General features: G+C 36.2%; 1 protein-coding gene across 1 annotated transcript in view; it reads left to right on the forward strand.

The window, feature by feature from the left end:
• Positions 1–15,944, forward strand: part of TENM1 (teneurin transmembrane protein 1) — a 1,173,786-nt gene extending 1,157,842 nt beyond the window's left edge. Inside the window, exons 30-33 of the mRNA XM_077145946.1 lie at positions 5,752–6,139; positions 6,958–8,178; positions 8,758–8,900; positions 10,509–15,944. Coding sequence (XP_077002061.1) covers positions 5,752–6,139; positions 6,958–8,178; positions 8,758–8,900; positions 10,509–11,267 — 2,511 coding nt within the window. The 3' untranslated portion in view covers positions 11,268–15,944. The remainder of the gene's footprint in view (positions 1–5,751; positions 6,140–6,957; positions 8,179–8,757; positions 8,901–10,508) is intronic.
• The last annotated feature ends 1,407 nt before the right edge of the window (positions 15,945–17,351 follow it).

Here is a 17,351-nt window from a genome sequence, read left to right on the forward strand (position 1 = left end):
TGACATGGAATATCCTTATGCATGTCTCCTTTAATTTCTTTTTAACAATGTTTTGTAGTTTTCTCTGTACATGTCCTGTATTCCTTGGCTAGAGCTATTCCTAGATAATTTGATTCTTTTAGTTGCTATTACAAATGGATTTTTTCCCTGATTTCTTCTTCTGATTGCTCATTGCTTGTCTATAGAAACACAACTGATTTACACCCCATCACTTTGCTGAATCCATTTATTCCTCTAGGTGATTTGTTGTGAATTTTTTCAGGGTTTTCTGTATATAGCATCATATCTACTAATAGGGTAAGTTTTAATTCTTTCTTTCCAAGTTGGATGTTTTTTGTCTCTTTTACTTCCCTGATTTCTCTGGCAAGAACTTGTAGTACAATGTTGAATTACAGTGGTGATTTTTGGCATCCTTGTCTTGTCCTGATTTCAGAAACAAAAATACAATAAAACAATACTGGCATTTATAATTACCTAAATGGTTATCTTTACCACGTCTTTATTTCTTTATGCTGCTTTGAACCATAGTTTAGTGTCCTTTCCTTTCAGTTTGAAGAATTCCCTTCAACATTGCTTGAGGGCAGGTCTAGTAGTGATGAAATTCCTCCATTTTTTCTTTATCTGAGAATGTCTTGATCTCTCCCTCATTTTTGAAAGAGTCTTGCCACATATAAAATTCCTAGCTGGCAGTTGTTTTCCTTCAGCACCTTAAGTATTTAACCCACTGCCTTCTTCCATTCATGGTTTCTGATGATAAATTAGCTCTTAATCTTATTAAGTCTCCCTTCTTTATGTCCTATTGCTTCTCTGTTGCAGTTTTCAGATTTCCTTCTTTAATTTTGGCATTTGACAGTTTGATTTATTACACAGCGTGACATGGGCTTATTGGGTTTTTTCTGTTTGGACTTTGTTGAGCTTCTGGATGTGTACATTCCTTTCTTTTGTTAAATTTTGGAAGTTTTATGCCATTAATTCTTTGATTATTCTTTCTGATTCTTTCTGTCTTTCTTCTCTTTCTGGGACTACCAAAATGTCTATATTAGTACATTTGATGGTGTCCCACTGGATTCACAGGCTCTGTTCACCTTTCCTCACTATTTCTTTCTACTGCTTCTCAGACTTGATGATTTTGCTTGTCTTATCTTCAAGTTCACTGATTCTTTCTTCTGCCAACTCCAATCTGCTAATGAATCCCTCTGGGGAATTTTTGATTTCTGTTACTGTGGTCTTCAACTCTTTTTGGTTCCATTTTGTAATTTCTATCTCTCTATTGATATTCTCTTTGTGTTCACGTATTGTTTTCCTGGTTTCCTTTAGTTTTTTATACATGTTTTTCTTTAGCTCTTTCAGCATATTTTAAGACTATTTTTTAACATTTTTGTTTGTTTGTTTTGCATGAGCAGGCACTGGAAATCAAACCTGGGTCTCTGCCTGCTGAGCCACTGTGGCCCGCCCTAAGACAATTTTCTAAAAGTCACTTTCTGGGGTGGTGCAATGGTGGCTCAGTGGCAGAATTCTTGCCTGCCATGCCGGAGACCTGGATTCAATTCCTGGTGCCTGCCCATGTGAAAAAAAAACAAAAAAAAGAAAAGTCATTTTCTGGTATGTTCCAGGTCTGAACTTCTCATTGGTAGTTTTAATGCTTTAATCGTCTCCTGTGACAGGACCATCACTTCCTGTTTCTTTGAATGTTTCTTAATCTTTTGTTGAACCCTGGAAATTTTGATATTCTAGTGTGTTATTGTTTCAATTTAAACACTGAGACATCTGTTCCTTAAGCTTTTACCTAGATAGTATTTGGACACAGCTTTCCTTGAATGCCATGAGGTAACAAAAAAAGAAAGAGGAAAACATCTGCCCCCATCTTTGCAGATTGACCTGTGTAAGCACTCTCCTTCAGAGCTTATCTAGACAAAGCTCAGAGATTAGCTCGAAGTCAAATCATAGGGGCTGTCCTGATCATTTCTACATATGCATGTCATCTTGGTCATGCACATGTGTCCCTGGGAATTCCCGCATTTTCAATGATATGAACGTCCCCTCTTCCCTAATAAACAGTTTTCTCAAGGTCCCAGGCACTGCACTGTATGTCCTACAGCCAGCAATCCCTTGCCCCAGACAGTACTTGACAGCTGTCCCACAATGTTCTCTACTAGAGCTTGGTGAGCTGCCTTCTATACCCAGAGCAAGCTAAAGGACAGCAAGTCTCAGACTACCACCACATAGATTGGGCCAGACATACATTCTCCCAATATGAGCACAAGGGTTACTCTATTTCCTTTGAAACCAAGAGCAGAGAGCCACACTTGGATCACAGGCTGTCTCTGTGATGAGCCAGTGAGGGGCTGGGGAGAGATCAGCCAAGGTGTCTTAAGATCCTACTTTTTTAAGTGTCCTTTTTCTTGATTTGGCCCTAACCCTGTTACTGCAGTCCTTTAACTGTTTGGGGGATCTTTTAGAAAGATGTTTCTGCCAGTTCTTGCTGATTTTTCAAAGCTTCTGTTGGGGGTACTGAGCCCTGAAGCATCTCACTTCACTCCTGGCCCTCTTTTTAACAGGGCCTTTGCTAGCACATTCTTTTGGTATGACTGGGGTAGAACAAGGACAAAGAGACTGCCTCTTGAAGTATATCTGAGAGGAAGAAATCTCAAACTTCATAATATATCTCTCTTTATACCTCAAAATACTTGTGGTATTACCTCCATAAAACTTGCTTGCCATACCTATACCATGATATATTTAAAAGCAAGAGCAGATTTTTTAACCTTTACATGCTGAAATTTTGAAAAAAAATAGTTGAATTCCTCTAGAGTAAGTGAAAGTAACACATATCATTTTCCTGCGCAAATGGCTTGTAGCCATTAGGAGAAAAATAATTATTTGGTTAATGGCTGTGGTTGCTGAAACGATCTCTTCTCTATTAAAAAATCAATTGCTGTTTCTTAAATTTTTTCTATGTGGTCATTGGCTCTCTATCTTGATTTACTAGACTTTTCTCAGTTAATTATATTTTGAAGACTTGTGGAGCTAAAATTTTGTATTATAGTAAATCTTTCAGTTTCCTAATTCATTCCTAAGAACTTTATTTTCAAAATTCATTTAAATATATTTTATAATTATTTAATAGTATGCTTTAGACTGATACATTTACATGAAATTTCTTCTTTGGGGGCTGTAGTTTTCAAAGGCATAGAGGTATATAATGCAGTCTTTATCTAGCACTTCCAGGTGGCCCACCACTGCCATCTGGTGATCATTTGAATGCTTCGAATTTTTAAATTTTTACTAACTGTCCCATTTCTACCCTTGTTCATGAGTATACAGCCATGATTGTTCTTTTTTTCTTCTTCTTTTCAATGATATTTTTTAGGATCATTTAATTAATTTCTTTAAAAAAAATCTCCCACTCTCTTATTCGAACTAATAAAGAAATGGCCTTTTAGCAGTGTGAATACTGAATGGAGTCATAAGCATTGCTTTTGAAGAAACTGATAATGATGCCCTCTCAAGTGAAAGAAAAGCCAAATCAGGGCAATACGGCATTCTGACAACACAATAGTTACATTCACGAGATTTCTAATCACGTCATGCACATTTTTGCTATTGGCAGGAAGCTTTAAAACAGACTAGGGAGCTTTAGAGACAGTGCACCATCAGCATCACCTAGGAACAGGATTCAAGCAGTGGCTTACTGCAGGCTGGAGTATGGGAACTGGGAAAAGAATACAATAACGATATGCTAAAAATGTTTAGCAAGGCTGATGAAGCAACTGAAAAGGCATGGCCCAGTAATGAGGTGGGGGAGGGTAGCGGCATATGGTGGTGGTGCCTGGCCCACAAAACAGGTGGCAGTGGTTATTTGTTCACGGCAAACTGACAGAAGAGAGAGGAAAGGAGTTGAGAAATCTGACTTGTAACTCAGGGGAAAATGAAAGCTATTTTCCACTGATTCTTGTGTAATGTCTCATCGCCCTCTCCCCTTCTATCTATTGCCCCATTCAAAGGAAATTTCCCCTCTGGTTCTGCTGAATCCTGCCTTGGGAAATAGAGGAGGTTCTCTATTCCTGTTCCCATGTCCACACAGGATTTCCAAGTCCCCTGACCTTTGTCCAGCAGGACTTTCAGAGGTCAAGGTTGTGAAACTGTAGGCTGCAGTGTTTCACGGTTTTTTTTTTCCAGGTGATGAATTGACAGGGTTTCCTTGTGCAACTCTGTATCCACAGGCATAGTGTTTGGTAGAAAAGAAAGAAAGAATGAACGAGCAAGCAAATAACCACTGACTTTAAATTCATAGTACTGACATGAAATTCAAAATCAATAATTCTCGGAAGGACAAGGAGGATATGCAGTTTTAGAAAGTATATTTAATATCAGAATATAATTTCATATTTAGAAGATTTAAATGTGCATGATTTATTGTTCATATAATTCACACTCATTAATATTTATATAATTTATATTTAGAAAATGAAAAATACCTATTGTTTTCATAACACAAACTTCAGAAAATAAAGCTTAACCAAATCCTTTCGCTTGATAAGTTAATTCTCAAGAGGTAAAAGTTAAAACTCCTTAGAGGTTTATATCAGAATCTCCAGAGGTGAGCCATTTTTACTTTTATTAAAAGATGAGATTTAAATGCTAGTAAGTTTAAATTGGTAGAGTATTCCTTAAATCAGTTCCATTTATGTTTTTATTTAAAATAAAAAATATCAACCAATATTTATGAGACACCTGTAAGATGCAAGGCATTATACGTCAACAGAAAATGGTTTCTGAAATATAGATCAGATGGGGCTAGGAGTTGCATAACCTGAGAATTCTTCACTGTTAATGGCATGCTTCCCTCATAAGTTAAAATATGAATTGAAAAATGAAAATAATATTATATAGACAACTTTTCAAGAAGGCATCTAGTACAAGAAGTCAATAAATACCTTTTGGTAACTATGAATTATTATGTGGCATGTCCTTCTCACCATATATCTTCTTCTGATCCATCTCCACATTGAAGCAACAGTGACCAGTCTAAAATACAGGCTTGATTGTCTTAGCTATACAATAATCCCCTCCATAACTTCCTTAAAGCCTTTCATATGGCTCCCTCTTGCTGACATGTTTAAGTACAGACTTCTTAGAATAGCTTAGAAATACCAGCATCATCTGGACCTTGCCTACTTAACTGACTTCATTTCTTACCTTTTCCCCTTACACACACACACACACACACACATGCGCGCGCGCGCGCGCGCGCTCTGGCCACCCAAAATTCCTCTCATTCTCTCAAAAGGCCATGTTATTTTTCATATCAAAACCCTCAAAATGCTGTGTCCTCCACCAGGAATACTACTCTCCTCCTGCTGCTCCACCCACCTCTCTGCCTTCACTTGGCCATGCCAGTCATACTTTAAGTCTCAACTCACATGTCACTTTCCCCAGGAAACCTTCCCTAACCCCTTAAGTCTGGGTTAGCTGCCTGCTTCCATCTTCCATAAGCACCCTGTACTTTTGTCATAATACATAGCACACTGTATCACAATTGCTTGGTTGTCTTTTTCCTCCATTATACTGCAAGTTCTATGAAAATAGACATCATCTTGTGTACTACTATACCCATATGAGGCCACTACAGTGCCTGACACATAGTAGGTACTCAATAAATTTGTGTTGAATGGATGAATGTATATTTTCTTTAATCAACTCAACTTCAATGGTACATATTGTGCTATTTTTGCCATTGTCTCATTTCAGTCTGTGATGCTCCTCTTACATAGCCAGCGGCGTTACATCTTTGAATATGACCAATCGGATTGTCTGCTCTCAGTCACCATGCCTAGTATGGTGCGCCACAGCTTACAGACCATGCTCTCAGTGGGTTACTTCCGGAATATCTACACCCCACCAGACAGTAGCACTTCTTTTATCCAAGACTATAGTCGAGATGGCCGACTACTACAGACCCTGCATCTGGGGACAGGGAGAAGAGTTTTATACAAGTACACCAAACAAGCAAGGCTGTCTGAGATTCTCTATGATACCACTCAAGTCACATTAACTTATGAAGAATCTTCTGGAGTGATTAAGACAATACATCTAATGCATGATGGATTCATTTGCACAATTAGATACAGGCAAACAGGTTTGTTGTGAAAGAGCAGCCATAAATTCAACAGCATCAGTATTTTCTTTTGAAATGTTCACCAACCACAGTTTTATATAGAAGCATTAACCTATAGATAGTCAATCCAACAAACTTTCACTTTAGTTATCAAATTATTTTCCATTAAAAATGCAAAACATATAGATAGCATAGGCTTCATGAAAGCTGATTCCTTAAAAACATACCATGTATTTTTCTCAGTTCTTAAGAACACTGAAATCTAAGTACGTAGTATAGCTGTTCTTACCCACCACCAAACCTTTCCAAAGATGCAGGTGCAAGATATGATTATCACTGAAACTAGTTCAGTCTCTATGCAACCTCTGTAAACCTTAGTTGTGACAAAATGCCATCAAAAGTCAGAACCTTTGGATACATTGCATCCTTTGGTTTTATAAAGTGTCCAAATCCAGTGACTTTAATACTGGACTTTGTCAAAACCCAACCCTCTGACTTCATAGTATGAAATGAAAGCATTTTTGTCAGTGATTATAACAAGAAAGCATGTTTATAATCTTAGTTTCATTACTCCAGGCTAATGGATGGGTCATTACTTCTGAATATCCTATTATTAAATTTGCCATAACTAAATAGGTTTTTAAATTTTCCATATTTGATGACTTCCACTATGAGACTATATATATATATGTATATATGATAATAAGCCGACACATTTCATATCAGTGGTCAATCTAATATTTTATCTTTAATGTAGAAGCATCAATACTTAATAAAATAAAACTAGACCTTTCTGATTGTTCAAGATTAATCACCCAGCTTTGTTTTGATTCCTACAGGGCCTCTTATTGGACGCCAGATTTTCAGATTCAGTGAAGAAGGTCTTGTGAATGCACGGTTTGACTACAGCTACAACAACTTTCGTGTCACCAGCATGCAAGCTGTGATAAATGAAACCCCTTTGCCCATAGATCTATACCGATATGTTGATGTCTCTGGTAGAATAGAGCAATTTGGAAAATTCAGTGTTATTAATTATGATTTAAATCAGGTCATAACTACTACAGTAATGAAGCACACCAAGATCTTCAGTGCCAATGGACAAGTTATTGAAGTCCAATATGAAATCCTAAAGGCAATTGCCTATTGGATGACTATTCAATATGATAATATGGGTCGCATGGTAATATGTGATATAAGAGTAGGAGTTGATGCCAATATAACAAGATACTTTTATGAATACGATGCTGATGGGCAACTTCAAACTGTTTCTGTAAATGATAAAACCCAGTGGCGTTATAGCTATGATCTGAATGGAAACATCAACCTCTTAAGCCATGGAAATAGTGCCCGTCTTACTCCTCTCCGTTATGACCTCCGAGACCGCATCACCAGACTGGGAGAAATTCAGTATAAAATGGATGAAGATGGCTTTCTAAGGCAGAGAGGAAATGATATATTTGAATATAATTCTAATGGTCTGCTGCAGAAAGCCTACAATAAGGCTTCTGGCTGGGCTGTGAAGTACTACTATGATGGGCTTGGGCGACGTGTCGCCAGTAAGTCCAGCCTAGGGCAGCACCTACAGTTCTTTTATGCAGACCTTGCAAACCCAATAAGAGTTACTCATTTGTACAACCACACAAGTTCAGAGATTACATCTCTGTATTATGATCTCCAAGGTCACCTTATTGCCATGGAGCTAAGCAGTGGGGAAGAATATTACGTAGCCTGTGATAATACAGGCACCCCATTAGCTGTGTTCAGCAGCCGAGGGCAGGTGATAAAAGAGATATTGTACACTCCTTATGGAGATATCTATCATGACACTTACCCTGACTTTCAAGTCATCATTGGTTTTCATGGAGGACTCTATGATTTCCTTACTAAATTAGTGCACCTGGGACAAAGGGATTATGATGTTGTTGCTGGTAGATGGACAACGCCTAATCATCACATATGGAAACACTTGAACCTCCTTCCTAAGCCATTCAACCTCTACTCCTTTGAAAACAATTACCCAGTTGGCAAAATTCAAGATATTGCAAAGTATACCACAGGTATATAAATGAGGCAAAACTTTAAGCTAAATTTGAGATTACTCAGTGGTGTTTATTTTATCGCATAATCTCGATGCCTTTGTAAATATACTTCCTCTTCCTGTTGATTAGCCCATATTCACTCTCTTCCTAAGTTTTCTACAGTGAGCAAAACTGTGCAAGTTAGCACAAAACATAATACTCCTGCATCCTGGTACATTTTGTATTTCCTTTGTTTATCTGTGGGCTTTTCATTTTTAAAAGCTTATATGAATAACTAATAAAAGAAAAACTCAAATTTATGTTGCATCAATTAAATCTAATATCACCGTCCAGGCAGTGTTGCCTTAGTACCACTATCATATTAAGAGTTCCAATGTGGTAAACTGAGCTTATCTTTGTGATTATCCATGAGTCAAATATTTCCCTCTAGAAAGAGGATGATATGTTTTAGACTGGGTGATAAAACAGGAGAGTTTTATCTTTAATTTCCCATTGTCTAAACACATTGAGAACAGGAGGGACATCTTTCAGTTTTAAACAAAGGTTTTTAAGTGTATACATTTTAAACTTTTTTTTCTTTTAAATTTTGTCTCACAGACATTGGAAGTTGGTTGGAGCTATTTGGTTTCCAGTTACACAATGTACTACCTGGATTTCCAAAACCAGAATTAGAGAATTTGAAATTAAGTTATGAGCTTCTACAGCTTCAAACAAAAACTCAAAAGTGGGATCCCGGAAAGGTTAGTAAAAATTTTACCTTCTCTACTTTGCTAAAGGAACAACAAACTGAAAACTGCAGAGCCTCCAACACCATGAAGTAGTATTACACATATTTGCTTCCTTATTTTTGTCTCTCTCTTTTTTTAATATTCACCAAAATATCCATGGTTAATGAAGAGGTAGAAAAAAACTTCCATGAGGAAAGGATCAGGAAGCTGGAGCTTTTGGAAAAGAAAAAACTAACAGGTGACTTGATGACCACTGTGATAGATAAACAAGAAGAAAGGTGAACATTTAAAATTCTGGAATGATCTACCAAGATCAATTATGGAAACTTACAAAAGAGAAAAATACTCATAAAGAGACATAAACACAGCAGATTTCGAATTATAAAATAATTTAAGGGATAAATATATTAAGAACACAGAAATAACGGAATTAAAATTATTCTGAGAATAATAAAGAAAAATAATAAATTTTACAGGGCTAAAATCTCTGGAAAAAATAGGAATACCAAAAGCATGCAAGATTCTTCACATGATTTCATCAGGAACATGAGGTACAAATGAAAACAAGAAGGGGCGTTTATTTTCAACTGAGAAAAACAGGACTATTGGGAGGTGCAAGGGTAGTTCAGCGGTAGAATCCTAGCCTGCTATGCAGGAGACCCGGGTTCAATTCCCAGCCCAGGTACTTCCCAAAAAACAAACAAATCAACAAAAATTTAACAAATGATGCTACAGTAACAGGATACTCACATGGAAAAAGAACGAAATGTGACCCCTGCCATATAGCATACAAATATATATATGACTATCTGTGTTTGCAAAAAAAATTTTTAACATTAACAAAAGAAAACTGAAATTTGGGTCAGAAAGCTTGACATTTAAGTATAAAATATATAAGGAAAAAGAAATTCTAAATAGATAATGTAGGATTATCCCTTTCTGTAAATACATAAAGTATGAAAATGCTTTTTGTAATTAAAAGTCTCACTAATAAGTTTAGCAAAATTTCAATAATTGCTAAAGCTTTGTAATGAATACTCGGAGGCTCATTATTCTCTTTCTTTTTACTTCTCAGTATGTTCAGAAATTCCCATAATAAAAAGATTTTTCTAAGCCCACATTAAAAGATCAGTGAAATTCTTGCTTATTTGCTATAGTTGTTTATAAGATCATAAGCTGCTTGAACACAAGAACTATGCCTTCTGCATCTCTTTATACCACACTTTACCAAATGTATTACTCTACATGCAATAATAGCATTTAGTCAATGTTAGTTAAATTTGTTAAAATAAAAGGTCTGTATTTTGTGGGAGCTGAATCCACTTAACTTGAGGTGCCTCCTAGCTCTGAGATCCTATGATACCAAGTCTGAACATTTTTCCTTGTGCTTAACTCAACCAAGATATCAAGAAATACATACCAGTTGATGAAGTCAACCTGTTAGGCTTTACGATATCTCTGATGAAGAGATTCCAAATTTGGTCTGTTTTTAAATCACTCAACAGCAAATTAGAGAAAGACGGAAGAAATTTTGCAAGCCTTTGCTTTCCACGATTACCAAGCATGACTGGTGTTTAATCCTGTGCTCTACTGACATTATGCCTTTTTTTTCCTTCCTAGACTCTCCTGGGTATTCAGTGTGAGCTACAGAAACAGCTCAGAAATTTCATTTCCTTGGACCAACTTCCTATGACACCCCAATACACTGATGGACGATGCCTTGAAAGAGAGAAACAACCAAGGTTTGCTGCTGTTCCTTCTGTTTTTGGGAAAGGTATAAAATTTTCGATCAAGGATGGCATTGTGACAGCTGATATTATAGGAGTAGCCAATGAAGATAGCAGGCGGCTTGCTGCTATTCTCAATAATGCGCATTACCTGGAAAGTCTGCATTTTACCATAGAGGGGAGGGACACGCACTACTTCATTAAGCTTGGGTCTCTGGAGGAAGACTTGGTGCTCATTGGTAACACTGGAGGGAGGCGAATTCTGGAGAATGGTGTCAATGTCACCGTGTCCCAGATGACTTCTGTGCTGGATGGGAGGACCAGACGTTTTGCAGATATCCAGCTCCAGCATGGGGCTTTGTGCTTCAACATCCGGTACGGGACAACTGTGGAAGAGGAAAAGAATCACGTGTTGGAGATTGCCAGACAACGTGCTGTGGCCCAGGCCTGGACTAAGGAACAAAGAAAGCTGCAAGAAGGGGAAGAGGGTATTCGGGCATGGACAGAGGGAGAAAAGCAGCAGCTTTTGAGCACTGGTAGGGTACAAGGTTATGATGGGTATTTTGTTTTGTCTGTTGAGCAGTATTTAGAACTTTCTGACAGTGCCAACAATATTCACTTTATGAGACAGAGTGAAATAGGCAGAAGGTAACAAAAAAAATCTCTGCCTTTGCGTCACCAAAGACTGCCTGTTTTTAAAACATAAAATGGTTTCTTGTATTGGTTTTCTAGATCAGAACTCTGTATATAAATATGGAGGAAAAACATATCCAACTGCCTTTCAATGTAACAGAAGATGGTATTTTAATATTGTTTGTTTAAACTCTTTAAGAAATGACAGAGACTTTTAGTTCTTGTATGGCAGTATTCAAAATAACACAAGTAGAACTCAAGCAGCTACAAAACGTTTCAGAAAGCACCACATTAAATTTGTCAAGGCAAATGTATAGAAAGAACCCAAGGTTCTATGTCTCTGTTTGTGACACAAAATTTAATATTTAACTTTTGGCAAACTTGCAGGCTATTTAAAACGTGGTGCAATGGCATCTGAACCTTGCATTTCCAAAGACTGCCATCCCTTTCACATTTTCCAACCTGTTACAGGAAACTTTTTTTTTGAAAAAGTATAAAATGTCCTCAGCCACCATTTCCTAAAGTCAGGACTCATTTGCCATTCCTCCCTGATTATTCCTCCTTGCTTGTTAGAGTAAATGCCATGTTGTGCTGTGTTTTGACGTGCAGTGGCTGGGTTCTGCCTACTAGGCTTACCTGTGGGCGTGGTAATCAGACTGAATAGCCACTATTTGCTTGTTCTACATGATGCTAAAAGAGCTGGTCAATTTAACTTCTCCCACAGCACCTGTTTTGACTACATTTTTAACCAAATTGTCCAGCTACATTGGAATCATGTAAGCAAAGCTTTTGTTGACCCATGCTGGAATTTCTCACTTATATATAGAGTGTGTTTTGACCATAGTTTCACATTAGTAGTTTAGTATTTATACACTATTCCAATGGTTTTGTGCACATGAAAGGTAATTTACTAAAAAGTATGACTCTAGTATAAAAACAAGACTTTAGCAGGCATACTTGCCTGGGATGCCAATAAGCACATCAACCACTACTGCAGAATTTCATAACAGCCAAAACTTTCTAAAAAATAGACCTAGTACTAAGGTGAAAGTACCAAAGGGAAAACCAAACCAAACATCACAGTAGTTGCTGCCACATTGTTTCAGCCCACTTAAATTTATCTTTCAAACGTACAATTATTTATTGAACACCTTCCAGCCATGTTCAGGAAATTTAGTTAAGTGAACCCCTTCCAATCTAAACCATTTCAATTAATTATATAGAGGCAGACTATATTTATTAACATAATTTATATGCTTTGGTTATTTTCATTTTCTGTCTTTATTCATTTATTTTTTACGGGAGGGAAGCATGCTATGGGAATCGAACTTAGGCCTCCCACATGGAAGGTGAGCATTCTACCACTGAACCACCCATGCACCCTTCATTTATTTTCATTTAATCATCTTGCCTACCTAGGAAAATAACTATTTTCCAGGAGGGGTTGTTTTGTTCAGAGATAATTTAAAATTTTGGAAAAGATCAGGATTAGTGTTAATATCTGCTGCAGTGTCTCAATCTTTTTGAACCCTGCAGGAAAAGAAGTCCCTTGGTGACCTGGGAGATTTGTGTCCAGTGACAAAAAGACCATTTGTAAAATGCTGTGTAATTGTAAGTTACCACAAAAAATATATATGACAGAACAATGTGGTCTGTAGCAAATTCCCCTGAGCCAGCTTCAGCACTTTCATCACCTAGTCTGGACATTTGCTATGTCTAAAGGAGAATTTATAATATTTATAATGGAATGTTACAGTTTGGATTGTTTCCAGCTACCACCTAAGGGCAGCGTGAGGTCATTGCCTTGCTTTGCAATGATGTTTTCTCTAAAACACGCAAAATCAGGAACCAGGCTCATGTTAAGGTTTTTAAAGTAGAGTGAGCAAAAGCCAAGGACATGCAGACAGTATTCAAACATTTCATTTCCAAATCCTTCAGGTTGGGATTACCATGTTCTTACACATATATTGCAAGAAAAAGAGGGAATTTATGATTAACTCCATCTCTCTTTTTAATTGGAAGTGCGACTAGTTCAAGAAATTGCTAATCCATACTCAAATCATATTATTGGGGTTTTCTTGAATCAGGCCTATGCTAATGATACAATATATATTCAGGATAGAATTCTAAAATTACTATCAAATTTTTTGGAAATTTGAATACCTCCATACCAACCTAAAAATGGACCTTAAGTTCCTAGAATCTCTAATGTTCTTTTAAATCAATAGGAAAATAATTTATGAATTGTATATAGTGAGTACTTTCATAAATGTGATGATGTATTTTATCATTAATCCAAGATATCAATATTAGAGTTTATTTTGCTTATATTTTAAGCGATTATACATTTTTTTCAATTCACTGATGATGTATCATTTTCAAAATGTTTAAAATGTCCATTAAAAACAAATATTTGAAGCTTTTACTTGATAGTAATTACCTTGAACAGTATTTGTAATATTTAGTTAGTTTATGCATTTACTTTCTTAAAGTCATATTTGGATTATTCAGAAAATGTGCTTTTGTCACTTAAAAGATGTGGTATTAATACTGCCTTGAACTATTACTGTTCTCTTTAATACTCCCAAAGGCTTGAGGAGGAAAGAATAAAAGGCTGGAGTGGGCAACGGTGGCTCAGTTGCAGAGTTTTCACCTGCTATGCAGGAGACCTGGGTTTAATTCCAGGTGCCTGCCCTTGTAAAAAAAAAAAAAAAGGCTGGCAATTATGAGTAGTAAATCTAAGAGAAATATATGCTGGCATTTCTTAATAAAAACATGGAGATATTGAGTACATGGCTTCCTATTCAGCCTAATAGAAAGAATGTCTTCATTGAATTTAATTGAAGTTCTGAAGTGTAATTCACTTGCATTTCCTGATTATGTTAAAAGCATTTTGAAGAGAGATAACAAATTTCTCATACCCAGAAGACAGAGGCAGCTAACACGGCATAGTCACACACCATTCAAGAAAGTTTGAGTGAGAGCATAGTACTCGGACTCTACTGTGAACATTCTGGGCTGGAGTCTGGTACTCCTTCATCACCGTCATTGTTTCTTTCTGCTAGTTAGGCCCTTTTATTTGTACTTTTTTGTTTTGTGTTGTGTTTACTCTTGCACTACAGTCTAGCGACCCAAATGAGCTGAAAAGTTACATAGTTTAACAGGCATTTAAATACATTTATTTTTAGTTGTCATTCTAATCATTATTGATTAGAAGCATGACTCCTGAAGGAAAGGGAAATAAAACACAATGAATACTATCTTTCAGCAAAATACTTGTCATATAAATAAGCATATATTTTATTTTTAACCCAGCAAAATAATTAATAAAATAAGCGTGTCTTTTACTGTCAATTTATCTAGATCTATAATATATAGATAATATAATATAGTGTAATGTAATATATAAAGCATAGTCAAATGTATTAAAACTTGATAATATATAATTTGGAATTCACATGCTAACTACATGAAGAGTTATAAAATTAAGCTATAGTTTTCATAACACTTTTCTTTCTCTTCACTGTTGACATAGTTTGAAGCATTACACCATGTGGTTTTTACTCTTTTTCTTTCTTTCCTTTTTAAAAAGCAGTATTTTTAAACAGATCAGGCCCCACTATAATACCACTTGAGAGTGTCAGGACAAAGTTATTGTATTTATAAAGAAGTGTTCATGCAAGGGTACTTGGAATGGAGTCCAGTTGTAATAGAAATAAAAGTACAATAATAAAGTGTTGAAAGAAACTCTTGGAGAGATTTGAGTGGATTTTAGCTTGTGGCAAAACAGAAGACTGCAGATTGGATGCAATATTCTTGTTTTCTTGGAGGAACTCAAGTACATAGCTGACCTGTACTTCAAATCTCAGACTGCTCTTGCACAGCCTTCTGTAAGGGTCTCTTTTTCTGAAAAAAAAAAAAAAAAGCAAAACAAACAAAAGAAAAACAGAAAACAACCAACAACACAGAAGTATTCAACCACAAAATAGTGACTGTTATTTTAGTGTATCCTTCAAAGGAAAGCTATTAAGGACCAAATATACTACTGTGTGTAAGAAGAAATGTCTTCCTAAACAGTAACTGAAAATGCTTAGAGTTAAATTTGCTGTGGATTTTGTCTTGGCAGTTGTCATCCTACATTATTTGTCAAAGGAAATGTGTTTGGCAGTTAAAAATCTTTCCTTAGACTTAGTGGTGGACTTTAACCTCTTAAATAAATGTTAGTATATCAGATTGTATCCTTGAAAAATATTTTACTTGTATGAGTCATGACAATGTCGAAATCTTTACTAGTCTTCTGGCAAAAGCATCAGTAAGAGAGAAGGTGAAAAAGAGAAGTACAGCCTTTAAGTCAGAAAAATATTCTTTAGCTGCTTACTTTCTCATGAAAAGTGAAGATGTTTACAGTGTATGCCAAGATTTTCAGTTTCTATACAACAACAGTTAGAGGTTCTAATCATACTGAAAATTGTGTTATAATGGCCTGAGCCATGTTGTTAGGAAACAATAGGTTCCAATTTTGTATTCCTGCTTTCACTCCTGTGCTGAAAAGTGACTGGATACTGTATAGGTTCATGTTTTCTGGCTGCAGTTAAATGGTCTTTTGCATTTTGCTCTGGCTTTCAAGCCAGAAGCATGCATTTTTCTATAAGAGCACCACAACAACATGCTGTAAATACTCAAAGTTAAACATTATGTGTCGATATTTGAAAGAAAAAATACTTTGAATATTTCATTTTTAAAAAATAAAATTGCAAATGAATGCTGCGTCCCATTTTCTTCATGCGCCAAACTGCATTCGCAAGTCAGTGTGGTCACCTGAAATATGAAAAGTTCCCTAACAGGGAAAGATAAAACAGTCATCATGAAAGTGTACATGCTGAAATTTAAAAAGGCACCTATCCTAGGCTGACAATTTCATCTTTATTTTTCATACAAATAGAATCTCTGACACAAATGACCATTTAATAAACAATAAAAAGTAGCTGCTCCAAATTTAAATACATCTAGGCTATGATTCTTTAAGTCTTCTTTCTCCTTTTGGTGCCTTTCATAACCATAGAAAGAAAACAAAGAAATGCAAAAAGGGGTGGGAGAGATCTAGAGGACCATGGCATCCAAATACATTGGAAACATGGATTGGGGGCAGGGGGGTGTAAAGGAGACAACCACATAAAGACTGAAAAACAACAGCTCTTCTGAGGCCCTACATCTCAGGCAATTACAATGGCCTTGTGATACTTTCCACAAGACATTTACAAGTGACATTGGGAAAGCTGGCTAAGAGAGCTTTCAAAATTCAACTTGATATTAGTGGGACACATATTGTTTAAGCAGCACATGACTGAAATTTGCTTGGAATCTTAGAATTTACACCACTGCAAAATGCTTTGCTGCCTTTTTATTCACTGATAAACAGACGGATACAGTGGAGATTCACAGAATGGAAGATGACCTTGATTGCTGCCTTACACAACCCATTAGCAATAAATCAGTGGTGCACAGGTGGGTGGGGTGGTATTACTATCACCTGGGGATTTTTTCCTCAAAATAATCAGAATATAAAAAAGAGGAGGACAGGAGCTCCTACATGGAAAGTATTATTAAAGGACATAGATTTCTCCATACTCCTTCCCTATTTGCCCTGATTTTTAGAGATCCTTGGATATATAAGAAATGTTTAAACATTCAGTAATATTACCCTGTTAAAATTATATAACTGTAATACCTCAAAAATCCTGTGAAGTCAGTAATATTTAATTATTCCTACTTTGCAAATGCAAAAACAGACTGACTTACCTAAGATCACACAGATAGTGGTAAAAAATTAAAGTCTCATGCATTTCTGCTTCTACTCTCTCTGTGCCATATTGTGTATGGTATATCCTTTTGTCTTCTTTTGAAATAATAGTTAAAATTCTATGTGTGTGTGTGCATCCTATCCATATATATTAGTATATTCTATCCAGACAGGGGGTCAGGTATGTTATAGCTTTCTACATAAAAATATTCATTTAAAAGGCAAGTGACCTAATGAGAATTCAGCCTTTTATTGCAAGTTTGGTAAGTGGCCCCAAATTCTGAAAGTGTCCAAACTGGGTAG

The sequence above is a fragment of the Tamandua tetradactyla genome, chromosome X (assembly GCF_023851605.1).
Source record: "Tamandua tetradactyla isolate mTamTet1 chromosome X, mTamTet1.pri, whole genome shotgun sequence".
In the NCBI taxonomy this organism is placed as follows: domain Eukaryota; kingdom Metazoa; phylum Chordata; class Mammalia; order Pilosa; family Myrmecophagidae; genus Tamandua; species Tamandua tetradactyla.